The following is a 27334-nucleotide window of genomic DNA, read 5'->3' as shown; positions in this document are numbered from 1 at the left end:
GAGCAATGCTGCCTCATAATCCACATTACAAGTTCACATTTTCAGGAGCTTTTAGTTCTACTTTAAAGCTCAAAAAAACTGTACTGGTTTTAGGTAGCAGGTGCTGAGAGGTCTGAGATGAGGGAAACAGTATAACACAGATAAATGGAAGTGGAGAGTAAGTACAGAAGAGGGAACACAAAGTCACATACCTTTGGCACACAGATAAGGGCTGAAAAATTCTGCCTACAGCTTGACTCCCTAATGAGCCTAAAAGTTACTGAAGTATCTGCAGATACGTGGGGATATACCTCCTGGGAAGCTAGGTACCAATATTCTTTTTAAATTCTTTAGCAATTCAAGGAACAACTCAGACAGACGGCTGAATTCTGCCTGTATCCACAGAGGCGTGTGGTTTGACAGGGCTTGTGCTGATTGACAATGTGCAGCAAGGAATTGTGCACAGAACACTGCAGCCACCATGACTTAAAGAAAAAGAGAGGAAAGAGAGTGTGTCTCTGTAATATAGTAACCTCCTTATCAAAGAGCAAATAACTTTAGTTTAGCTCCCTCTGTAGGTATATATTTAGCTAGCAGGTTGTTATCCATCCCTCACACATCCTACAGAAGTCCCCTAACCACCGAATTTCAGGGTGGCATAGCTAGGACTACTCATCCCCCTCCTGTGGAGGACGGGCACTTTGCAGACACGAATACCTTGTTCAAGGTATGGGGAAAAGAAACACATGGAGAAAGTATGATGTTACACCCTACTGGCTAAGGCGCTAAGCTGAGAGACAGAAGCTCTTCGTTCCTCACTCGCTCTTCTAAAACTACAATTACAAATCTTTTAATGTAGTGCTCTAGCAGAATAATAATGAAAAAACAGGTCATAACTTTCCTCATACAACTTTACAAGGAGCATTGCCAACTAAATCTACTACTCTGAACCATGCTACAAGGCCACCAGGCTGCTTTTTAGATGCCACAGTTTCATTTGGATTCCAGAAGGAATTGAATGAACCCAGACAGCCCAAGTTATTGACAGTGTGTACATGTGGCATGTGGCAGTTTTGTGGAGAGATAGCTAAGCTAACTTATGAACCAGCAGCAGAGCAGTGAGTGAGGGGGCCCAGAGAAAATACCACACTGCTTTAAAAACGCGAGGTACCATTTCAGTATGTATCGCACTGTTTCACGCTGTGTAAAAATAGTGATTCATTTGGACTACAGCTTCGTCTTGCCCTAAGAAGATCCAGACTCTACGTTCCCTTATCTTCCGGTTACTGGCTGTTAAACACCTGGGCATGTAATGTGCAAAGACCCACACATTGTGACCATTTGCTTGCAACCAGTTACCTTTTTCACAGAAAAACACCGTGATGTGGATGAAACAAGCTGACAGCTCCGGGCGGAAGAAACAATGGCTCTGTACAATGAATGTTTGCTTTTGAATTATTTTAATGCAATTTTTGAATCAAAAAGGTTAAAAGAATGGTAATTTTAATACTAGATTTTATGTGCAATAATGTGAGGTTTTTAATTTTCTCCATTCAGTCATAGTCCTATTCGCTATACAATCCAAACTTCACATGTTAAAACATTTAGAAATACCAATTTTCTTATAGATTTTCTTAAAAGTTTGCCTCTTGATTCACAAAAGCAAAAGATTTAGCTTCACAACCACGCCATTAGATTAGTTGAGAGTGTTATTTTCATTTTACAGCTGAAAAAGTGAGGTACAAAAACTCTGCACAATTATAAAGAAAACAAAAATGTTCTTAATTTTGTTTCCTAAATGTAGGAAATCTTTCATCTATTTTTTCCAAGTGCTTAGCATTCACATAGTTAAAATATTATTGAATTAACTTGCTGTTTGGGGAATTAGCACTTTTGACAACTTATTCTCAGGTACCCAATTGAATAATATCGTTTAAGTGATTCATTCAGCAAATCAATGCAAAGATAGGTAGAGAATCTAGTTTTGGAAGATGGCATTCAGCCTCTCCGATATATAAAATCATTCCTTATCTTTCTGCAATTGCCCATGTAATTCACAAAATGCACTGAAACTTTTTTAGAAACCTTTTTTATCACACAAATGTATTTTATCCCCAAGTTTCTCTGAATTTTATGCACTAATTAGATAAGACAGAGATTCTCTCAGATAAAACAACATATAGTATGATCATACCAATACTTTATTTTAATGCATTTATACAGATGCTTTACTTCCGACATCAAACCATCAATTTTACAATCCACTTATCAAAGCAAGTGTACCTGAAGACACATAAAAGCTGCCAAAATTTATATTGCTCTTTTAGGCAAGTCTAGTATAATCAAAAGGCTTTGCCTATCACATGACCTACCCTCTTTCACTGTATTCTTTGTATGACCTATAACTACCAATACTCTTTTCTATAAATAATAACTGAAAAATATTTTCTTAAAGCCAAGTACCTTTTAATAGAACTATCAGATGCAAAAAAACCCAAATATGGCATATGAGCATTTAATAATTAGGTGTAATACTCAGCTGATTAAGATTCTGAGTAACAGCAGTAGGGGGAAAACATATAATTCATCACAATTATTGTCCACATTTTTGAAGGGCAATTCCCTTATTTCATCAGATAAATATAAGAAACCTGAACACTTATTTTGGACTGATATTGATTTTTCTGTCAGTCTTATCTATTCACCAGCAAATGAAGAACATCAATACCACCTCCAGCTCTTCCTAGTACACAGGAAAAATACATGCCACGTTGCCTCCCCCAACAATTTCAATGTGCTATCAAGCTTAGCCTTCTCTAAGAAATCAACCAACCAGTTGAAACAAAGAGATATTAAACTAAGATTTTAGGGAAAGTTTCTAATTCTGAGGAGATATTTCTATGACAATTGTGAAGCATCAATTTTCACATCATTCTGATTCCCAAGCCAGCTATTTCTTGTGTCTTACTTCTCTGCTCTCGGATGAGGTAATTCTGTAGAGTTACGGCTATGAGTGTACAGATATGAACAATTATAGAGCAAAAATCCCTTTGCTATGAAGATCAAGACAAGCCAAAACCTCTGTCACACCATGATTCTCAGGCACTGTTGTATCCCATATAGTAGAAAATGTTACTGTACAGCCTATCTTCACAATGTGCAGAGCTTCCTATGCCAGTATTAGTGACACCTTTACTGTTTTCAGACTTCGGCACGCATGTGGGAGCGAGAAATAGTAAACACCACCCTCTGTTGCAGATTTATGTAAAAGTTGAAGGAAGTAGACAAGAGAAAATAAAAACATACTTTTGAGCATTGATTCCGTCAATGGCCTGGATCATCCTCTCATTCAGTTCCTCCTCAAACTTTCTTTTCTGTGATTTTGTTCTGAAATGAAAAATGAAGGAAGTTACTTTGGAAAATTATTACATTGTTAATAAACATTAACTTTAAGCAATGGGGTGATAGCTGGCATAAACTTGTGAGGATAATATCAATTTTTTAACATTTATGCTGCAATAGCAGCTATAGGTTTCAGGCACCCTGAGTCTTACAATAAACTCTTAACAAAACCAGCATAAGCTACAGTGTGTGACACAGACACACACAAATCTAGAGGTTAGTGATTAGAGAGCACTTAAAAAACAAACACAAGAAAACGCTTTGTAAAAAAACAAACCAAGAGAGTTCAAGAAATTGTGGTTGAAGGAAAGTCTTCCACAGTGTTATGAATTCATGAAAAAGAATGAGAATGGGAAAATGCTCAAATTCATAAAGCATTCCTGTTTCCTGTAGTTATTTTAAAAAATCCTTGTCAGAGTTGCATGATGAGCAGTAATGTGCTAGTGCACTGAGGCATAACAAGTATTCTCTGCCAAAAGCCTGCTATCACTTCTTTTCTTGGAAATATTTTATTATTTTTAATAAGAAAACTGAGCACCAAGTCTGAAATTATTTTCAAACATATGTCGTGTTTCTCTATTTATAAGTGTAACACAACTGCAATGAAAAAAAGGATCTTTTCTTTTCACTGGACTCAGCATGAACCCAACAGAGGATCATCAGAATGGGTTTGTCTTTGGTAACATATGTTACTGCAAACATCATCAGACCTTCCAGCAGCTGTGTTCTCCTTAAAATGGAATATTTCAAATATTGCCAGATTACGCCTCTTGAAAACTTAAATCCAAGGTTAACTTAAAATAGTGTTTTGTAAGAAGTCAATAGTCAGATCAGAAATTGGACTCTGCTAACCAAAATTTTCTTAACCTACAAACTGAACCCTGTCAAAGGTAACAGAGATTTTCTTCAACATCAAGTTTTTGGGTTATTTCCCCAAAACTGATAACCTGTTGCAAGATTCAAATTGATACAGAAATGATATTAGCATACTCACAGTAACTTTAAACAACCCAACTGATTTCATGCCTATTCAATGCAATAGGATGTAGGTACAAAAGTGTTTACAACTTATTTTTCACATATGAAACAATCTGACTAGAAGAAATAACTAGACAGGTGAGGAGACGTTATCTAATCACAATTAATCCTCTTGGCAGATCCCTAACAACATAAGACTATCATGTAACTAGGTAAGAGCTAAGACTGCCACAAACAGAAGCCTACAGTCAGGCTTCAAAGCCCACATTTTCATATTCTAATAAAATACTGATTTTCAAAGTGCTTATTATAATGTCAACTCTCTCCTGTGGGAATGACTAACTGGCTTATCTAGAATCCTAGTTATATGCCTCACTATGGACATTAGACTTCAGTAATGGTTTCTAGAAACTCCTTCCATAATATGGTGTCAAGAAACATGGTAACATTTGTACCGTTTGGATCTATTTTGGAATGGAATTTAGAAACACAAAAGCAAGAACATCTCAGAATCTTAAAGAATTGCATTATTTGCAAATACCACAGTCCAATGATCTTTATTTTTACAGTAAGGCTGATAGAAGTCCTTTTGACATACTGTCCAAATGTAAATTCTCAGTTTTTAAATCAGGGACTGTTTTTATTAATATCATGCATATTCAGACAAAACTTGTTCATCTTCTGGAATTTAGCAATATTTTAGTTAATTGCATAGCTCTCCAGTAACCTGCAATTTGTTGAGGAGACGTTTACCAAGCAGAGAGATGACGAAGGAAGAGGTAGAATGACTTGTTTGCATAACCAAAGACAATAAAGATACAAATTTTTAAAGGGTTCTTTCACATAATTTATGGTATTTGTGATGTTAGTTATAATTTTGCAAAGAAATACATAATCTGAAGTGTTATCAGATCATTACAACAAAAATTAACTATTCCAGGTTTCTGACAGTGCTTGGTTTCTAAACAGATGTCATTCTGTTCTTGATCTACAAATTCTGGGTGTTTTTCAAGAAGTGATCAGTTCAACCCCCTTTCCATTTCTCACCATCTCGCCCTAGTCATTGAAATACTAAGCAGGAAAATGAAAACTTAAAGCTACTGTGATTTTGCAAACATTTTGTGTAGCAGGAGCACTGCAGGAAGACCACAAAATAACTACTGCAAACATACTACACACTTTGAAATAATAAAACACAATGGAAATACAAAGCAATTAACTATATAAAATATCTCTTTTAGTACACATTATCAGCTGTTGTAACACAAACTATCAACAGCTCTTTCCATCTTCCCTTTTCTTACCCCTCTGTGCCTCCTCTCAATTTTCTGGCATGTAATTTTTTCCCCACTGCTAGAGTAATTGGGTTGTTAGGAGAAACAAATAGTAGCCCATCAACATACTTATACTAATTCAGAATAATGCTATTTGTTAGCAGGAAGTGTATTCACAATTCATAAGTAAAATGTCTGCCAAATCTGTTTCATAGCCCTTCTTTATGTAAGAGGTATTAGGTGAAAAAATAGTTTGAGTGAGAAATGGCCCTCAATATTTGAAAGCATGCTTTATGTACATATGAATGCATATGAATGTGTATGTATTTATTTGGACTTTATATGAACAAGTGATTTTTAAAAATTTATTTACCTCTCTCTGCAACGCTGAAAATTATATTGCCCCATGGGAACATCCTAAAAAACAATGGAAAATATCTATGAACTATAATAGACTTTGACAACATTAAGTTGCTTTAGAAATAGTGTTCAAAACAGGGTCAAGTAAGGAGAAAAGTTTCCAATACAAATACTTTTAGCATTAGATTAAAACTGTCTAAAAGAAAAATCCAGCCAAGAGTGAAGATGGAGTGACCTGGAGACAAACTGATCCATCATTATAAATGCTAAATAACTAATACAACAAGGAGAATCCAAGAACATTTTGCTTTACTAGAAAGTCACTGCTTCAAAGTCACCACTGTTTTAATGAAGCCCAATTTCTGCCAGCTTCAGTAAAAACCAATGATGTTAAGTGTTTTTTCAAAAAAATAGACCTGAGTGGCCAAATATAGGCAATGATCATTATTTTTTATTGATAAGCAACAGCAGCCATCGCAGCCACATTTATTTTGTGATTAATAGTGATGGCTGGGTACTTTCTGTAATGAACATGTCACAATCCACATTCTGATGCTCTGTATTTATTGAACAAGATAGGTTAGGTGGCTCAATCCCATGTTCTCGTATGTAACAGGAACAGAACTGAATGCCAATGTTGAAAACTATTAGAATTTACCTTGATCTTTGCACTTTTTAGAAGTAGAGGATAATGCAATGTACAAGCTGTGGACTGATAGCATCTTACTGACAGCAGTAAAAGAGTGTTAGTAAAATTAAAAAGAAATCTTTTCTGTTCAGTGTAAGAGATGTAACATTGCACTATAGCACTGTGAAACTCAGGCCATCAGCCATAGCTGATGAGTGGTTAGTGCACCTTCAAAAAGTAGATGTTACAGTGAGTATGGATTTGGTTCCCAGAGAACTCTTCTAATAAAGTCCACTCCAGGTACCACAGGGATATTCTAACTTCACAGCCTTTGATCCAGGTTTGGCCACGTTCCAACTGGAGAATGTGGCTAAATAGCCAATAAATCTCAGGGAATGTGTCTGTATCAGAAGTGTTCCTTCCCAAAGGTATTGCACTCTGGCTTTATGTTCAAAATGTCTTTCCACAAGGTGAACAGCAGCCATTATACATGCTGTGACTGGGGTGCAAGCTCAGAGGGTCAAATTGTGTATTTTAGAAGGTACATTGGACTCCTTATAATTCAGAGATGCACTTATAGCAAGACATGGCTCCTCAGAGTCTAATCCAAAGCTCACGTGCCAATGGAAAAGCTCCCAGCAACTTCACCGGGTTTATGCCCTGTACAAACGTGCGTGTCTTCTTCTATCAGAAATAACCAGGTATTTAGCAGTGAGCACTTTTTTCCTTTCAAATATTGCTAAATTGTATGAAATGACATAAGTAGGCCCCTACTGTTGTGCTAATCTTGCCGTTTTCAGTGGTCATGCTGTCCCTGTGGTGCAAGTGTGCAAATGGCTTGGCTGCTCCCCAAGATTCCAGGTACCGGGTCATGCGGACAGAAGCTCTCATTTTGGCTCCATCATGAGTATGCCGAGGTCTAATGTGGTGCTGAGGGCTTCGCTTCTCTCCCTGGTTGACAGAGAATAAAAGGTGATATTAGCCTTGGTGTTCATTACCTTTTGAAGCAGTAATGCATCATCTGGTACCACATATCTGCATGCTTAGGAACTTAAAAATGGAGAGATGCTAAGAACCTGCAATTCTTAATGATATTGCTGGGAAATATCAGAGACTTATTTCTGAAGAGCGGGAAAGATTTGCAATGCAAACATTATGTATTTGTAGGCATCAGTAATAGTGCTGATCAATATCTTATGGTAGCAAATTATTCAATAAAGAGATTAGTGGTCCTGCTAAAAAATAACTATGACTGGCCACAAAATAAAAGTACTACTAACCTTAGGATTGATTACAAAGTAAGTCTTAACATTATGCTCTTTCAGATATGGGTCCCTCACATCTCCATCCCCATCTTCCACTTTGTAAGCTCCATTCAAATGTGCCAAGGTGACTGAGGTGATGTGAACGCGGCTGAAATTATATTTTAAAAGAATGACAGAATCACAAATACCAATCAAAAGCATAATTTGAACCTGATCAACCTTTTTTACTAGCTTTTGGATATACTTTTTATATGCTGCTCACTTCATTTACAGACCCTCTAATCTCATTTTTAGAAGTTGCAATGGGCATAAATCTAAAGATTTCCATCCACAAAAAAATATTCTTTAAATCACAGGAAATACTGAGTGCCTAGTTGTTTTTTTTTAAAGACAGCATAAATTAGTTCAGGCTTCTCCATGAAGGCTGATGGCTGAAGACATGGAACCTACGCATTTCTCCATGGTACAAAAATCCGTGTGTCCAAAGGTTAACAGAGAAGCCTCTTACCCTGGGACTCCTCCAGCTTCCATGTGATTTGCCAGAGTAACATCGTGTGACCACACATCGTATTGCCACTTCTGTAGCCCGATAACACCACAAAGCACATTCCCTGAGTGCACTCCTACACGCATATTAATATCAACTCCAGTTGCGTCTCTCACTTTCCTGTAGTTGAGAAGAAAATTTGTGTTAATAATAGGGCCTTTGTTTTCTTTTAATTTACCAGTCACATTAGCAGTAACAACAGTGATAACTTTTATTTCCTTTTAGCATTGCCTCCATTCTTTTTATGCTAGAATTATTTTTATATATTACCTTTACTATTATCTATATTTGCAACTATTTGCAGTAAACATTAATTCTCAAGTCCATGTCTGAAGTCCCTTTTTTAATACTTATTTGAAATTATTTGGGAGGGCTGAACTAAGTAGTGAAAATGTTTGGTCTCATGGTAGAACATAGGGACTAATTTTGTTCTACAGGTAGCCTTTGGTATGGCTTTTAATGCAGCAACAAGTCCAACAAATATATTTTGGAGATCTGGAACTCCTGTTATGCACCCTTCTGTCTGAAGACCCTAATATCTACATTAGAAACCTTCTCATATCTGGCTTCTGTCAGGCCCCATCACTCTTGCATGCCTGCTTGCAAATGGTTCTGCTCTGAGAGAAAGGAGGGAAAACACAGCACCTCAGGGTATTCTACAAGCTGGTGGCTCATACACTTTTTGGGGATATGGGCTCAGTGCCATTCAGGAGAACATAAGTTCAATAGCCTTCCACATGCTTGGTGAATGCTGTACCCACTAGGTCATCATTATACAAAGAATGAGAAGCCACTCTCAGTGTCCAGACCACATCTAAACCTTTGACCTATCCAGTGACTTTAGACAGAGTTGAAGTATCTGTGCACCCCAATCCAAATCTCAGAAGAGCCCTATACATAAGATAGGCATTAATCTTTCAAAAAAAGTCTCTTCTGAATCAAAGGTGGGTGACTACAGTCAAACAACCACAACATTTTCAGACATATGTCATATGGGTACCTAACAACATGTGTAAAGAGTTATAAAATTAATTCAGATGTCTACGGGCTTATATATTCCTAAGAAATAGAAAGATCTGAACTTAACTGGATTTATGTATTTAAGGTCGAACTCATTTGGACCAAAACCTAACCAGTAATAAGGAACACGTACATACATTTATCTTGGGGAAGTTCAGGGCCGTTGGTGGAAGCAACAACTATAGAACAAGAAACCCAAATGTCTCCTAGATATGAGTTAAGTTCATAGTTCTAGCAACATCTTCAGTCTCAATGATGACAATCGTCAGCTCTGTACTTTCTGAACCGCAGAATTACACTGGCTTGTCTCTCTTCTTTTTTTTGAAAGGGAACATAGAACTTAACAGGCTTAATTTGATATGGTAAATCTTATGTGTAAGCAGTAGTTCTCAAGTGTTCTTTTTTGGGAAATGAAAATAACAGGAACATGACCTAAACTATTTTGTTAAACTGTGTTTTGAAGTTGTTAAAGAGAGAAGTTTTTAATTCCCTCAGTCTCTATCAAGTGTTTATCGATATCTCTTTTCACTTTGCCATGTTACACTGCTCTCCTGTAGCTGACACACTTGAAAATGAACTGCTTGTAAACGATCTTTGTAAGCAGTCGGCAAATGACAACCACCACTTTGTTCTGCACAAAGAATATGACACAAGCTTAACACTTTGGAAAAAAAAAACAAAAAGTGTTTTACAAAACTGGGCAAAGTGGAAGAGGAACATTTATCCTCTAAGACTGCTTGTCGAAAAGCTGCCCTGCCATATTCTGGAGAGCAAGCCATAAAATCTGCTTTATAATAAGCTCTCAGGAGTTAAGGAGGGGAGCAAGTATAATATGTTCCAGAACTGAATCTTCTCTTCTGTCTCAAAAATTAAAGAAACTACAGAAGATTTTAAATTAGAAGTGTTGCTCTGGACCAAATTAGGCTTTGCAAATTCTTCCGTCCTGTGCTCCCTGAACAATTGTTATGACGCTACTGACACTAAATGTGTCTAAGAATGTAGCATATCACATCCCCATCAGACACTTGCCTTACCCACACAAGTATATCTGAAACTTCTCACTATTACTTCATTTTCTGCTCCCACGGTTTCTCCAGTTTCCCTCAGCACACCACAGTCAGGGTAATCATCCTGGGTGGGCAGTCAAAATACTCATTAAGACTGTATTTTTCCTATTGCAGCCTGAAATTTGACTTTGTAAGGATTCTATGTTTTTAACAGGCTTGATTAGCTTGCAGGTAGTTGTAGCAACTTTACTCCACACAAGCAAGAGCTCAGGTCATTAGGAAAGCATTTACTCTGTTTTTCTGGGCTTTATTCATTGGTAATTCTGGACTAATGTATCAAAGACTCACCTAGTCCTGTCTTATGCAATTTAAGACATTCAGTGAGCCTTGAGCACTTAGTTCCCTGCAAATTGCCAGCTTTAAAAGCATAGTTCCTGCAGGAATGAAATCATATCTAAAAAAAATTATTTTATCTTGGGTCTAGCTTTCAAATTGGTACAACCGTCTCATCCAACAGTTTCTTTCACTCTCCTCTGAAATGGAACTAATTTCACACTACCAAATCAAAGACGGCCTTTGAGAATCTATGACTGAGAAATATGTAAATTGGGAAGCCACCAGACAGACAAGGGGATGGAGTTTGGGCTGAAGGAAAACAGCACATATATTCATACACAAACATGTTTTGCCTTAACAGATAAGCTTTAGCCCTAAAGCACCCAATCAAGGTGGCCAGCTCTCAACATCACAGGCAGCACTGGCATCTATGGCTTGATAAGGTGAGCATCCCACTCCTGGGCAAGCAGGCTGCAGATTATAAGATTGGATTTGTTCCAACATAGAGCAGAGAACCAAAGCAATTAATCAATGGGACTACAAACATGTTTCAATGGAAACAATCTCTAGCGTAGTAAGGGTGAATTGCTCAAAATGGAGATACACATCATTAGGAAACAAGACTGAATAAGGTTTTGTACTACAGATCACCTGGCAATTTGGTAGAATTCCTCCTTTTTGCTTCAAAGAGAACTGGAACTGAAATCATGTTCAGGTGATAAAATCTATATAGAACTGTTAATCTAAACAGCAAACTGTTTTATTTCAGTAACTTAGGCACTGAGGGGTCAGTTTGCACCTCAGTGACTGAATATAACAAAAACTTATATCTGACAAAAAAGATATTTTAAATAGAGTGAGTCAAACATATTGAGTGACATACTTCCAACAGTGTTACTGTATTACTACTTCTAGTTTCACTATTTCAGGAGATGCTTCCACACAACGCTGCAGGAATCACACAACAAAATATGGAGTTGATTAATAATCAGTATTTTTTATTCACCTACAGGCTGCAACACTTGAAATAATAATACTTTGAAAGCATTTCAAAACACGGGGTACAGAGTCCTCACTTGCTACAGGGATGTAAATAGGCTGTCATAATCAGGTGTCTATCTACAGGAGTGTTGTGAATTCTGACTACAGTAATAAAGTCATATCAGAATGTGCTATACAACTAAAAGATAATTTTCTACTCTATAAGGCTGCTCTTACCAAGGAGGACCTTATCATCCAGCATTAACAATGAACATACTTGATAGCAGCTTGAGCAGAAAGTTATTTCAAAGAAAACTGGGAAGTTCTGAAGTGTGAGGAACTGACAGATTGCTCTCTGAGCTCAAGTAAAGCATTGCATTATGACATGTAAAATCATACTTTCAGTTCTTTGTGAAGGGCAATTTATGACCTGAGCTTGGCATTGTTTTTCCATCAGCCTGATTTTTAAGCCAATCCCCAAAAAAAGAGGGGGAGTCAGAACTTACAGACAGAAACTCTTTTACCTACTTCTCTACTGAAGGGATGTCAGCTTTAGTTCCTAATATGCTAGAGAAGCAATTGGGTTAATTATAATAATGTTCTAGTGTATCTAAATGAAAAAGAGAAAGCATCCAGAGAAAGCAAGTGAGGAAACAACCAAATGTGTAGATTTCAATGCTTGGCAAGGAAGAAGTATTCCAAGTACCATTTTAAAAAAAATCGATTTCTTTGGAGACAATGTAAAGTACAACCATATATGGATAAAGAAAAGAATTTAGAAAATGCAGCAACCTGATTCCTGTACTGAGGTTAGTTTTATAAAAGATCTGTAAAGCAAGGAGATAAACATCCCAGTTTCCACAAATACTACACCTTTTCCATTAATACCTTAAAAGGAAAAGAACCAAATGTTCATTAATCGACCTACCGATACAGTAATTATCCTGGGTTGAATCACAATACCGGGCAACTGAAAGCCAAAACCCCCTTGTCACTACAATTATACACATATAAGTATAGTATTTAAGGATTAGAGGATTCACTTTTATATGCCTGTTTAGTTAATCACTGAGACAACACTGTTCAATACAACTATCCATTTCATGATGAGGTGTACACCACACGTATACCACACAAGGATGAGGTAATTGCTTATTTTGCTGCCTGGACAGTTATAAATGTGATTTGGGCAAAAGCATCAAAATTGTAATTGGAACTGAAACTTACAGAAGAGCATACCAAGTTTTAAGAACAAACTCCAGTTGTTTAAAAAAACAAATCACATAGGTGACTGCCAAATATCCAAACCTCCATGTGATACTTATTTTTGCGAAGTATAGCTCACCTAGATATATTGTAATTTTAGTCAAAGAAAACTTAGCTTTCCTACAGAAAAGGTATTTGTGCCATTTATAGTATTTTAACTCCTAAAAGCTAAAAATAACTTCAAATATGAAGACAATGAATTATCTAACTTTGGTTAAAAAAAAGAAGTGGAAGGTTTTTTAATTGTCCTTTCCTCACAAAATGTTTTCTAAATAAGCTAACAAAATCAGACCCTTGCTTAACAAATAAACTACAATATTGAGCTGAAGTTTCTGGATAGGCAGGTTTAAGACCCTTCAGAATGATGTGCAGACATCCAAACTAGCTTTAAGCACCCTCCTACTGAAATATGTCCAGATTTGTTGGCAGAACTCATCTAGGGCAAGTAGCTTACAAAAGAGTTATTTCTACTCTGCACTGAGAGTTCAGATAGCAGTCAGGTGAAGAGACGAGGGGGAATAAAGCTGCCCTTTTGCAAGACTTCTGTGAAGTCCCATTGTCTTCAGAACTGCTACAGGTGCCTATAATCCATTCCCAATCTGCTCTTCAGTAATAAGATGGAGGATTCCTCAAGTACACCTTTAGTTGTATCCTCAGATGCCTTACAAGTGTTAACCCATCAGATACAACCATAATTATTTTTCCTCTTTCACAATCACATCAAGCCTCCTTTTATTACTTGAGTTACTTGAAGTATGTTACAACTGCTATTTAAAAAGCAATCATTAGGATTCTTAAATACCTTTTTTTGTTTTCTGTTTCAAAGACAGAATAAGCACAATGATTATGGGAAAGATGGGAAAAATATAGTAACCCACAAATCCAAAATGTTGCTGCTAAGCACAGGATTCTCAATGTGTTAACTGACAAAACTTTCTAAAAAGTCCTCACCTAAAAAAATTAATTACAGAAAATTTGAAACTAAACCTAAACTTGAGGTCTAGTAAGACAGGGACATGTTATTGCTTATTTAACAACATGGGAAGTAGGCCTCACAGCCTAGGAATCTGTAAGCTGTTAGAAATATCTTTGGTAGACATGGTCAGTATCACTCCAAAGGCTCAGGGCTTGAAGCATCTTAATTGTGGAGAGGCAACTGCTCCTGACCACCACGGAACTCCAAACTCATCAGGAGCCAGGAGCCCTGGCCTCTCACAGAGCCGTTTGACTAACAGGTGGGTGGCAGCATCATGACTTTGCAAAAAGCAAAGCTTCCCAAGTCCTAAGTGATGTCTATTGGGGTATCTACCATCTCATAATCACAGAATCACAGAACAGTTGAGGTCAAAAGGGGCCTCTGGAGATCAGGCAGTTCAACTCCTGCTCAAAACAGGGCCAGTCAGAGCAGGTTGCTTAGGGCTGTACCAGTTGAACTTTGAGTATCTCCAAGGCTGGAAACTCCAGAACCTCCCTTGGCAACCTGAACCAGTGTTCAGTCACCCTCACAGTGAAAAAAGTGTTTCCTGATGTTCAGAGGGAAACTCCCATGTTTTAGTTTGTGCCCATCATCTCTTGTCCTGTCACTGGGCACCACCAAAAAGACCCTGGCTCCATCTTCTTTGCACTCTCCCTTCAGGTACTTAAATGCGTTGATGAGATTTTCCACCCTCAGCTTTCTCTTCTCCAGGTTGAACAGCCCCAGCTATCTCAGCCTTTACTCATATCAGCAATGCTCTAGGTCCTTAATCATCTTTATGGTGTAGTGACGAGAGAGCCTGGCACAACCCAACATCTGAAAACATATCTTTGGTGAGGCTGAGATCAAGATTACCACGCTGGACCTTGTAGTAAAACACGCCAACTACTGCAGGTCTAAATGTTTCAACCAGCAGCACAGCTACAGATAGAAAAGAGACAGAATTTTTATTGTTGAATATTTAACAAAAAGTTCAGCACTTACTTAATGGCTTCACACATGTCCAGTCCCATTTTCACACAATTCTTGGCATGATTTTGAAGTGATATAGGTAGTCCAGAAACACAGTAATAGCAGTCACCTAGGATTTTAATTCTCATACATTCATTTTCCTGGAGAAAAAAGGTCACTTTCAACTTGAATTACATAAACGAAAGGTTACTGTTACAAAGACTGACTTAAATGATATTAGCAAAATCATTCTACTTAAGCTTGTTTCAGTAGAGAAGGATTTGGCTTGCTAAAAAAGAAGTGCTGTCAGAGGGTTTTGTACAGATGATTCCTTCATCTGTTATGGTCCTTAATGGGCAAAACCAGGAACTAAGTAAGTTCACTGCAAGACATGTATCTGCAGTGTTGTTCACACCTCAGATTAAAGAATGAAGCCAAAGTATCATGTCTTTTTGTTTGAAATATGAAATCAAAAGACCTAACCTTCCTCATTTACATCTGTGAAGATGCACTATGCAATAGTTCCTGAAACTATCATAATCTTATTTTTATCTTTTGTACTCTAAGGCAATGCAAATATTTAATTATTTTTTTTTAACCAACACTAGACAATAGTTTTTGAACTAATAAAAACCACAAAAAAATGTATCTGTTTTAGCCTTTCTGATTTCACTTTCATGCATAGCATGAGGTTTGATGTAATTTTTATAAAAATGACAGCTAAATAAAAAGCACACAATCTTCTGATTATATTTGAATCTCTTCTTGAGTAATCAAGAGGCTGTGGTCAATAATTACAATTGCTTCGATCGATATTGTCTCCCTTGTTCTCCAATCTCTTAAATGCTTTTCCAGAGATCAGAAAACTGACTGTATCAGTTTTCTATCTTGAGTTTCTTAATCCTTGTTATTGTAAAAAATCTATTTAAAGAGCTGTTCACTTTCCATTTAGCTTTATAGGGCTCCATGAGCTGTCTTTATTGGTCCTATTAGAGAGAGCTATCTTGGGTTTTACAGATTGTCATACTGGTAGAAACACAGTTACACTCAGACCGGAACCAGATTTTTTCTTCACGCATTTCAAGTCTAATCTTCCTGCCAAAGCCTCAGAAATGCTGTCTGAAAGTAGAAGAGTCCCTAAGAAGAAAAAATATTTTAAAGATGACTTACTTATTTAAACTAACTGTAGCAGCCCAGTAGAAACCCACCTTTGCAATCTGATCAAACTTGCCAAACAGCTCGTTTAGCATGTGCACCAATTCCCCTGGCGAGCAGTCACTGGCCAGGCGAGTGAATCCCACGATATCGGCATACAAGATGCTACAATAGAAATGAACAGAAACTTGGTCACAGTTTCCTCCTGCAGAACTCGGATTTGTCAGTCAACAGCAAAACCTGAAAGTAGGCATTCTGGACTTCACAGAGGTATGCCCGTACGCAAAATGGCGACTGCTAAATGTACAGCAATAAATATATTTATAGGTAAACCCCTCATTTACCTTTACAGGTGGTACATTTATATGTAATATATACTTATTTTTACCTTTATAGGTATTACAATCACAGGTATTATCTTTACAGGCATACCTATATTTCTAGGTATTTATAGGCATTCTATATCTATATTTGTTACAGTATATTAAAAAAAAAAAATTCCTACTCATAAATTGGCAATATAATAATGGCAATGATTTCAATAAACATGTTTGTTATCAGAAATTGTTTAATAACTTTTTATCATTGTAGACATTTTCTGTCTAGATTTACTTGTCAATGATACGCAGCATGGACATCTTTGTTCACTTGTTACTCGGACTATTAAATTCAAGCTTGATTGCTAAGATATTCAAGCCATATGCTATGAAAACTTGACCAGTTCATACAATCAGTCTAAGGAAAAAAGTATTTGTGCTTGCAAATGAAAATTAACTTCCTCAAAAGTCCTGCGAAACTTGCTTTAAAGATGTAATTTCTAAGACTGTCATTCAAATTAACTTGTCCAATCAAATAAACAGGCAAAACAACTTGTAAAGATGAAAAAGTATTTTAAATACATGGTGAATGATTTTTCTAACCTCTAGAAATTTATAATTAATAACCAATTATATTTGTCAGCAGAATATTTTATCTCAGGTAGTGTGTAAAATACATATGTGATACAGCTGCCTCTATTTACCTTATATAAAACCTGAGAAATTGCTCCAGTTAAGAAAATTACAAGTTGAGAATAATATAACTGACATGAATTACAGTTTTGACTAGTATACATGAAAACAGGATTTGGTACTTTAACTTGAAGAATTAAGATATTATGAAGAAAGCCTGTTAATGTGTGGCTTTTTCTAAACAACTCCTTTGTATTATCACCTTTTTTGCTCTTCTGAAAAGAAGAGTTAACAGAATTGTTAGCAGTTGATCAAATTAACAGATATTAAACGTTCAAAAACATATTAAACCAATTATTTTCTAATTGCTCTCTTAACAGTTTCTTTTCAAAATTTTTCTGAATGTTGTTGATACATTTTATTACAGTACAATACCTTACATTGGTGTGCCTTTTAACATACAAATTGTGGAAGTTGTTGGTGTTTTCCAGCTGGCCTGCCTTAGGACCTTGTAACCTCTGAATGATCTCTGCTTTCATTTCCATGGCAATGTGAGCAGGCAGTAAAGAAAGTAGAAGACGCTCCTAAAATTCAAAATGAAATGTCCACAATTTCTTTAAAGAGAATGAAATTAGCGGGGCAGCAATACTGTGCAAGGCATATGCTATTGCCAATACCCTAGAACTTTTCAACGAGGCTTGTACTCAGGCCTTTGCCTGGTACGGCCTCCAAAATTAATCAGTTCCTTGAAGACCTTGACAGAGGTATACACACATTTCCAAGTAATATCTAACTTCTTCAAGGTTTTGTGTATATTAGAAAAAGCTTAAGCTAAACTTAATGTCTGAAGTAGTTATGTAATCTATTCAATATCTGAGTTGGATGCAGGAAATACAGATTAGCAAATAAAGCAAGAGCTTCAAGGACTGTTCAGAGGACTTCGGGAAAATATGGTCCAATTCACTCAAGAGCAGGCTAAATCACTTTTTAAAATATATTTTAAATGTTTAGTCATAGTCTTAGCAGTTGTTAGACTGAAAATGAAAAGATAAAGTCAGGACACAGAACACATTGAAAATGTTGGACTTTTGCAGACTATTTTGATATGTACTCTCCCCTTAATTTAATATGGCATTTGACAAACTGAAGTTTTTTGAAAATATTAGCCTAAAAGAAATCAAATATTTAAAACAAAACAACCTACATATTTTTCCTTATTTTTTGTTGGTATTATACTCATGGTCTTCTCCTTGTGAAGCTCTCTTACGTCAGTACATTTTAATTTTGCCCATTATACCTGTGACAGCTTTGCATTGAGTTCCTACTTCTTTGGAAAACTGAATCAACAAGAGAATAGGTAGAACTCTGCAAAAGAAACCCCCACCTTCCTACTTTGATCATACTCCACCTTCACCTGAACAAGAATTTCCTGTTTTCTTGTAGGCAGAAAGGAGAGGCTAATTCTGGCTAAGCACAAAACCCAGAACCCTTAACCAGTGAGGAGGGGGAAGGCAGCTGCAAAAGCCCATGATGGAGTCAGAGAGAGAAACAGCTATGCCACAAAAGATGATGACCTCAAAATGTGCACAGTCTGCAGGTGTTACACACAGTGACACATTCTCTTTGGTTCACAATGTGTATTTTTGCAGAGTTTGCAGTTCTATTTGTGAAGGTACCAGAAGAAGTCTAACCATTAATCCAATGCTGTGCCTGGGATAATTATTCCTGTTCAGGTCTAATGACCTTGCGTGGAGCATGCCAATAACAGGGCTATAGACTCTCTGATGTTTGCAGCTACCTCGGCTATCTCTGTAATGCATAACGATGACTTCCCATTCCCCATAGCATTTGTGTACCTGCAAGCATAGCATTAACTTTCATGAGTCCCTATGAATCTGATCCTGCACACGCTTTGTAAAAAAAATTCTACTTCAATGAATCAAGACAGAATCTTGCTTTGTTGCTAAGTAATACTGAACTGATAATTTTTTAAATTTTTTTCCCACTTTGGTGAGATCAAAACGTAGTTTTGATTCACATATGTCTAGACTGCTCTTTATTTTGTTTACTAAGGCATATCACATAAACAGTAAGATAAGTTATGAAATAAATGTTGAAGGTAAAGCATATTTGTCTCTAGCCTGACTAAAGGAGGCAGGAATAAAAGACGTACTGTTTTCCTGCTGCTAGGATGTCAGATTTGACACATTGTAACTGAGAATAATATATACAATTGACTTTTCATCAAAAAGATAATGTGGTTTTATTTCTTAAATGCAAGATTAATTTAGTGTATTTAGGCATTTTAGCAAGTACACATGCAAGAGGCCGATGTATTTTCATTTCTAATGTAGTCCACTGGTCCTTGGTGGAGGTATTTTGCTAACTTATAATGAACACCTGCAAAAACAATGGATTATTTTTCCATAATGAAAGCTTACTCTTCCAAGTTGCTCTTCAACAGAAAGTTGCTGTTTTGTGATGTACAGGACAGGTCAGCACTTGTTAATACTTATGATTCAATAGTTAACAAAGAGGTGCGTACGTTTAGCTCCATTTTTACATCACTGTGCTCTTGTTGTACCATGGCTAGTAAAAGCCAGCTACCTCACTATCTTCCTATGACTCCATTATCATTCCAGGCATGCAGTGAGGCAGACACTCAATGTCCAGATTACTGCTTATGTCTTTGAAACCCAGAGAGGCTGGCAAAAGGTCAAGGAGAAAGAAAGCCGCAGAAGTTTTCAAGAAAGCAATAGAAAAAGCAATATAAAAAGTTTTCATAGGAAGCAGCGTAAAGTCAACTACAAGCTAAAGAATCATAAGAGGAAAGGGAAAACAGAATGCTCTTATTTTGTAGAGAACAGCAGGAGAGACAAGACATTTCCTCTCCTTTTTCTCTCCAGGCCAGACCGCTATCCCATTCTGCTTAAACTTCCTGGTGAAGCTGTCACCACACCAGAACTTCCCTCCAAAGAATGTTTTCCTTCCTCTGTTTCCACTGTACAAAAGATAAGGTTACAACCAGAGGCGGCTTTAGAGAACTGCAGTTGGTGAAGCACACTGCAAAACATCCTGCCATGGCCCAGCTACACCTAAGTGCTTCAGCCAGCCTCTCCATCACACAGCTGCGAGTGCTCACAGTTCAATCCTGAAGTTATCACTTGTGTGATAATGTGTTACCAAGTCATATATTACATTTCACTCAGATATTGTTAATTTGGGTTTCTTTCACTGAAAGACAACTGTGAAAGAAGCTGAATCTCAACTATTCATGAAGACTGTGGCTGGGCTGGTCAGCTAGCCAAATACAAAATGGTTACAAACACATTGTTCCTTCTCTGATGAAAGATCCTAAGAAATGTAAAGCATTTAAGAAGACCTCTTCCTTCATGTTTTGTTATCTCTAGTGGCTAAAAAGAGCAAAGCGGAAGGATCAAAACCAATTACTAATCAGATTGTAGTGCCTGATGTTGTGCACTGAAATTTCTGCAGACTGGAACAGTGTGAGGAACATAGCAACTCAAGACTGCTGCTTATGATGGCTTTTTATCTGATAATGCATTCTGTACTATTCTCTCAAAAAGACAGAAAATCTACACATCAAAACTTAAGTGAGCTGACATACAAGACACTGACTTTGAGACAAAACACTTGTCTATCTGTAGTAGACAGAGAAGCCACTCTCAGAGCTACACTCTGTAAGAAAAAAGCCAAAGTAATTCTGAATGCAGGTCAAGATGTAGCATTCAAAAGTCTCCAGACTAAAAATAACAGTACCTGCTTTGGTTGGAAAAGCAACTGCAGTGCTATGGCAATAATGAAAATCACCTCACAAATATCTTTCCCTGAAATACTACCAACATGACCTTACAGCCAGTACATGTGATTCATGCACACAAGACTATTTCCAGACTATTTGTGTGCTCTGGGGCTATGCTTTCCCCTCACACTCAGATCATTTGTAGCTGACATCTAAAGTCCTAGGGCTAAAAGACAGAGCACACAATCCGTACTGAGTACAATGTTACAGTGTCTTTCAATAGGGTGAAGTACTCCTCTCTTCTCAGAACATGTCTATCTGGATCCCAGAAGATGGCTACCAAGTAGTCATTCTCCCTGGATGCTCTAACTGAGGATTTTTAGTAGTATCAGGCAAAGTGTTTCTTGAATTCCTGCTCTCTCAAACTTTCACATCCAAGTTGATTTCCGTGTCAGAATTTTCCCTAAATTATACAGATAACTTTAGCAGTTACTCATCGCTCCCCTAAAGCTTGATAAAGGATGTTTGTTTTGCTAGAGAAAGTTAGCATACAAGTCAAATATCATAGGAGTGCATTGTTTTTTGCAAGGTGCCAATTGCATTTGCAGTATCTTGCACAATGGAGGTCATGCTGTTGTTATGAAGTAAGCAAGCAAAACATCCTCAAATGCTTGGTACAGTACATTTTCTTAAGTGCCTATTTCACAAATCAGACTCTTCTTGCCCTGAGGCAGTAATGCATTGTTTATTTGCTCATTCCTGTTTTGTTATGTAAACTACCAATTCTCATTCACTCATTTGTACAAGATTACATGACTATCAACTTTTCTCTTTACCGAAGCACAAATAATTCTAAGAATTTATAGATTTAAAGGCCAAATATTCTTCGATCTAGTCTGATCTCTTGAATACTATAGACAACAGAATGGAGAAACAAAGGTATTCTGATAGGGCTCACTACATTAAAATTAGCTTAGCGCCTGACTCTGAATGGAAAGAAACTGTCCTTCAAGGCAATTCACAGAATCTAATACTGAACTCCCGTAGGGGGCAAGTCTCTCTCTCTCTCTCTCTGTTGTTTATGGAGGGAACTGCAGGTCCAAATTTTGGTCTTACTGGAAGAAATGTCCATGTTTGTTGTTGAGCTTCTGATGTTGAAGAAGTCCGCAGAAAAACTAGATATATGTAGATCAATTAAGTCATACAGGGGCATTTTTGTCGCTATAATCCCATATAGGGAAATTTTTGTCCCTTACAACGTCATTTACGGTACTGAATATTGAATTCTACTTTTCTGTGGGCTGGGCTTTGTTTTCAGATTCCTGTGGCATATGTGTAATCATCTATTTAGCAAGTTTCACAAACCAGGTCAATAAGTCAGCAGTAAGAGCTCTAGAAGCCATGAGCCTATACGTGCATCCAGCTTCACATCAAAGTTTACAAATAAAGATGGATAAAATAAAATTTTCAGCTGCCCTTGAAATGTACCAAGAAATAACCTACAAGAAAGGAATGTTGTGATTCCTGATCACACAATGATGAATCACATTCTTTTAAATACACCTACTAGGATAAACAGCTGTAAATTGTATTTTCTTAAAGCTAACTTGGACTCCTAACTGGAGGGGAGATGTGTTTTTAAAATTAGGTGTTATTATCTCCTTAAATTTAGCCTATGTTAGTAACCTCCACCAACCTTATTACTCGTATTGAGACCAGTAAACTGCATTTAACTCATACACGCCAAGAAAGGTATCCAATCTTGATCACAGAGACATCAAGAAATGGAGAATTCATCAACTCCTTAGCTGTTTGTTCTAGTGGTTAATCAGCTGAACTGTTAAAAACTGTTAAAAATGTGTTCTGCATTTCTTTCTTTGAAGTCTCGGTCCCGTTGTATCTTTCTCAGCTCAAGATTAATGTCCACACTCTTTTCTGTGTAAAGTTAAACACTGATCAGATAACTTAATTTTCTTTTTGATCAGGTAAACAGACTCAGCTCCATAAATCTCCTTTTCCGAAGATTTTTTTCACTGTCTTCTCTAAATCCTCAGCAACCTTCAAACATTTTTTGAAAGTTAATTTGACACAAATCCTAACATTGTGCTCCAGTAAACAAAGACATACACACACATAATCTCCTGCCTTTTACCCCTCAATATGTCCATGACTTACACTGTACAACTTTCTGTTGTAACATCTCTGGAGTTCCCTGTCTGCTGTGTCTCCAGAATGTTTTTTTCAAAGTTGCAGCCTTCAATTTTCTAGCTATGACCCACATTCTTTGCTTTTAGAATGATGACTTTCCAGACAGTTATTAAAAAGGTGTACCTTGTTTTGATGAATATAGTTTATAAAGCATTCTGTATTACTGTATTTACTATCAAACCAATATTTGGCTTTTCTTTAAAAATGACTGTGATTGTCTTCACATATCTCCTAGATCATTAATAAAAAATACATAATAGCATAAAGGATGAGAACTCGTTCTTGCAGAACACGACACACGTGTCAATTCATTAAACATCTCCACTGACAATTTCCAGTTACCCCACTCAAAATCCATTAGACTGTGCTCTTTTGATGGGGAACAGTGTCAGTACTTTCAATCAGGATGACCAGCATCATTGCATCGAACACCTTACTGAAATCTACTGCTTTTGGAAAGTTACTTAACCCAAACCTGTTCCCCATTAAAAACTGAAAAACATTTTCATATGACTCAATTTCCTACAAGGTTGTTGAGTACATCACTCTATTTCTTTCCAAATACAAACCCATCATACAGCATCTTTTATTTCATGCTGATTGTTTATACTCTTCCTATCTAGCGGCAGCCCCTTCCTTTGTTAGGATGGGTTTTTTCTGAAATACTTCCAAAATGCTGTCATCGGCCTTGACAAAAACAGGCAAAGATTTCTTCCTGACATCGAGAAGTCTCCTACATATCACAGCTTTTGTCATATTGAACCATTTTTTTACATATTTAATTGGAGCTTTTGCTTTCACTCATGGCTAGTACAGGCTTTATGCCACAGCTGACATCTTTTCTGATGACAGAATTATGAACTCTTGTCTGTTCATTAACAGCCTCCTAAAGGGCTCCTCATTGCTAGAAACATTCATCTATGCTTTTTTTTTTTTTTTTTCTTTCCCCTCCCTGTGGAAAACAAGTTTGTTCAAATCCCCCAAGCCCAGCACTGTAACTGTTGAAATTTCAAGGCTGGCAATGACAGGAGCCAAAATTAAAACCAGAAAATCAATACACACAAGCAGAATGAGAGCACCACCCTCTCAGTCCTTGCTGCTTCACCAGCCATGGGACATGAACTCCCTCATGAAGATGCTTTGCAGAAAACAAGCCATAGGTGAGCCAGCCACTCCAGTGAGAAAGGCAGCCCTGCATGGGGGCTGCCAGCGGGGCAGGGCCCAGCCCCACAGCGAGGCCAGTGGGGCAGGACTGGGGTGGCCGCCAAGGACCACCAGCCCAGCCCATGGACATGTCCACAGGGGAGCCGGGACTGGGCCAGGGCCAGGGTGAGGCCCAGGGAGGCCTGAGAAGTCAGTCGCAGGTTGGGGACTGTGGCTGGACCAAGGGGCCTGTGGCCAGGCACAGGCATGGCGGCAGTTTCACGGGAGCTGTAGCTGAGGCCAGGCCGAGCAGCAGAGCCGCAGCTGAAAGGCAGCTCCCGCCGAAGGGGACAGTCAGAGATCTGTCCCCCGCCGTGCTGCCCAGGAGCCTCTGCCAAGGGGAGAGGGGCTGCCCTCCCTGCGCCGCCCCGAGCTCCAGCCAGGCCTCCAGGAGGGAGCAAAGTGTTTTCAAATCATTTTGTAATGGCAAAACATCTGTGTTGTGACTTGCTCACATAGCAAGAATGGTACAATCAACCCAGGCTTTAGATAGAAACACAGGTATTGGGTTTCAGGCTAAATATGCACCATTCTGCACCCTCCGTGTGCCCAGCTCATCTGCTGCTGAATAACTCTGTGAATGTGCGTTTAACATCTAGCTGGTCACCTTCATCTTCAAAGACACTAAAGGTACCTGAAAGCACCACTTTGCGGCAATGATTTCAGTTGGTCTGAAAGCTCATTTAAATGCACAGGCTCACCACATATTTGGCAAAGACAAATTCCTTCAAGGAACTTCAGGGATGTTTAATGTTTATGCATAGATTACAGTTTGCATATGCAGGCTGTCTATGACTAATTTTGCAAATGAGGTTCACTACACCTTCAGAATACATGCCTATCTTGCGGCTGTACAAGAGCCGAGTCATCAAACAGCAAAACAATACAGTAAAAACAGAACATAATGACATACACAGCCAGAGCTGCTTAATTAATTGACACAATGTCAAGGTTTGCTTCAGTCTGATTCTGTTAACTCTTGCTTTAAGTTTCATATATGTCAAGACCACTGCTGAATAGACAGAAGCAGTGTTTTGCAAAGAGTCTATTTGATGACATTAATATGGTTATTACTATATCAGCCTTTAATAACGGTGAAGTATTACAGAGCTGGCATTTGCTCAATATAATTCTTTTAAACAATAAACCCTTTAACTCCAGTACATCTCATTTCACATTTTGATGAGAAGAGTTTTATGTCATTTTTTCACTAGAAATGAACAAAACCATACACAGTGCTCTCCTCATGTCTTTTCCTTCTTCCAAACCGTCCATGGGACGTCAAGGGCATGTAGTGATAAGACAAGAGGCAATGGCTTTAAAGTGAAAGAGGGTAGATTTAGATTAGATATTATGAATAAATTCTTTACTACGAGGCACTGGAACAGGTTTCCCAGAGAAGCTATGGATGCCCTCTCCCTGGAAGTGTTCAAGGCCAGGTTGGGTGAGGCTTTGGGCAACCCGGTCTAGTGGAGGGTGTCCCTGCCCATGGCAAGGGGGGGTTGGAACTGGATGATCTTTGAGGTCCCTTCCAACCCAAACCATTCTACGATTCTATGATTCTATGATTTCAGGGAAGTTATTGGAGAGTACTGCTTGAAAGGTATCTATACAGCCCTTTCGCCAAAGACAGAGGTTTCCTGTTTAGCTGCCCAGTTTAGAGTCAAACCTTGTGGTTGAAAGCATCAAATCCAAAGCAAAACCAAAAGCACTTCTAAGGCACAGCATTGGTGACAGCCAACACGGCTTCACTAGGGGCAAATCGTGCGTGACAAACTTGGTGGTCTTCTATGATGGGGTTACAGAGTCGGTGGATAAGGGAAGGGCAACTGACGACATCTATCCGGACTTGTGCAAGGCATTTGACACTGTCCCGCATCCTTGTCTCTAAATTGGAGAGACATGGATTCAATGGATGGACCACGCGGTGGATAAGGAATTGGCTGGATGGTTGCGATCAAAGGGTTGTGGTGAATGGCTTGATGTCCAAGTGGAGAACGGTGACGAGTGGTGTTCCTCAGGGGTCGGTACTGGGACTGGCACTGTTCAACATCTTTGTCGGCAACACAGACAGCAGGATCGAGTGCACCCTCAGCAAGTTTGCCGACGACACCAAGCTGTGTGGTGTGGTCGACACACTGGAGGGAAGGGATGCCATCCAGAGGGACCTTGACAGGCTGGAGAGGTGGGCCCGTGCGAACCCCATGAAGTTCAGCAAGGCCAAATGCAAGATCCTGCACGTGGGTTGGCGCAATCCCAAGCACAACTATAGGCTGGGCGAGGAATGGACTGAAAGCAGCCCTGAGGAGAAGAACTTGGGGGTATTGATTGATGAGAAGCTCAACATGAGCCGGCAGTGTGCGCTTGCAGCCCAGAAAGCCAACCGTGTCCTGGGCTGCATCAAAAGAGGTGTGACCAGCAGGTCGAGGGAGATGATTCCTCCCCCTCTGCTCCACTCTTGTGAGACCCCACCTGGAGTACTTCATCCAGCTCTGGGGTCCCCAGTACAGGAGAGACATGGAGCTGTTGGAGCGAGTCCAGAGGAGGGCCACGAAGCTGATCAGAGGGCTGGAGCACCTCTCCTATGAGGACAGGCTGAGTTAGGATTGTTCAGCCTGGAGAAAAGGCGGCTCCGGGGAGATTTAGTTGTGGCTTACCAGTACCTGAAGGGGCCTACAGGAAAGATGGTGAGGGACTGTTTATCAGGGAGTGTAGTGACAGGACAAGGGGTAATGGGTTTAAGCTGAAGGAGGGTCGATTTAGGTTAGATGTTAGAAAGAAATTCTTTATTGTGAGAGTGGTGAGGCACTGGAACAGGTTGCCCACAGAGGCTGTGGATGCCCCCTCCCTGGCAGTGTTCAAGGCCAGGTTAGATGAGGCTTTGGGCAATGTGGTCTAGTGGAGGGTGTCCTTGCCTGCAGCAGTGGGGTTGGAACTAGATGATCTTTAAGGTCCCTTCCAACCCAAACCATTCTATGATTCTACGATTCTATGATTGCACTTAAGTTAGAAAATCATGTCTGAAGCACATTGACAGCATAGCTCCTCCACCTAGTTAGTGTAAAACTGGCTTTTTTTACCTCAG

At 38.5% G+C, this 27334-nt stretch overlaps 1 protein-coding gene across 2 annotated transcripts in view; it reads right to left on the bottom strand.

The window, feature by feature from the left end:
- The window catches only part of ADCY2 (adenylate cyclase 2), a 226266-nt gene that overhangs the window by 66695 nt on the left and 132237 nt on the right, over positions 1 to 27334 (bottom strand). For both annotated transcript variants that reach the window (XM_075744769.1, XM_075744770.1), the window contains 8 exons: positions 17511 to 17659; positions 16179 to 16290; positions 15004 to 15131; positions 8395 to 8553; positions 7902 to 8034; positions 7396 to 7572; positions 6007 to 6050; positions 3286 to 3366 (listed from right to left, as the gene is read on the bottom strand). In XM_075744769.1, coding sequence (XP_075600884.1) covers positions 3286 to 3366; positions 6007 to 6050; positions 7396 to 7572; positions 7902 to 8034; positions 8395 to 8553; positions 15004 to 15131; positions 16179 to 16290; positions 17511 to 17659 — 983 coding nt within the window. The remainder of the gene's footprint in view (positions 1 to 3285; positions 3367 to 6006; positions 6051 to 7395; positions 7573 to 7901; positions 8035 to 8394; positions 8554 to 15003; positions 15132 to 16178; positions 16291 to 17510; positions 17660 to 27334) is intronic.

This window comes from Balearica regulorum, chromosome 2 (genome assembly GCF_011004875.1).
Source record: "Balearica regulorum gibbericeps isolate bBalReg1 chromosome 2, bBalReg1.pri, whole genome shotgun sequence".
In the NCBI taxonomy this organism is placed as follows: domain Eukaryota; kingdom Metazoa; phylum Chordata; class Aves; order Gruiformes; family Gruidae; genus Balearica; species Balearica regulorum.
The sequence above is the reverse complement of the archived record's forward strand: the minus strand, read 5'-3'. Positions and strand labels throughout refer to the sequence as shown.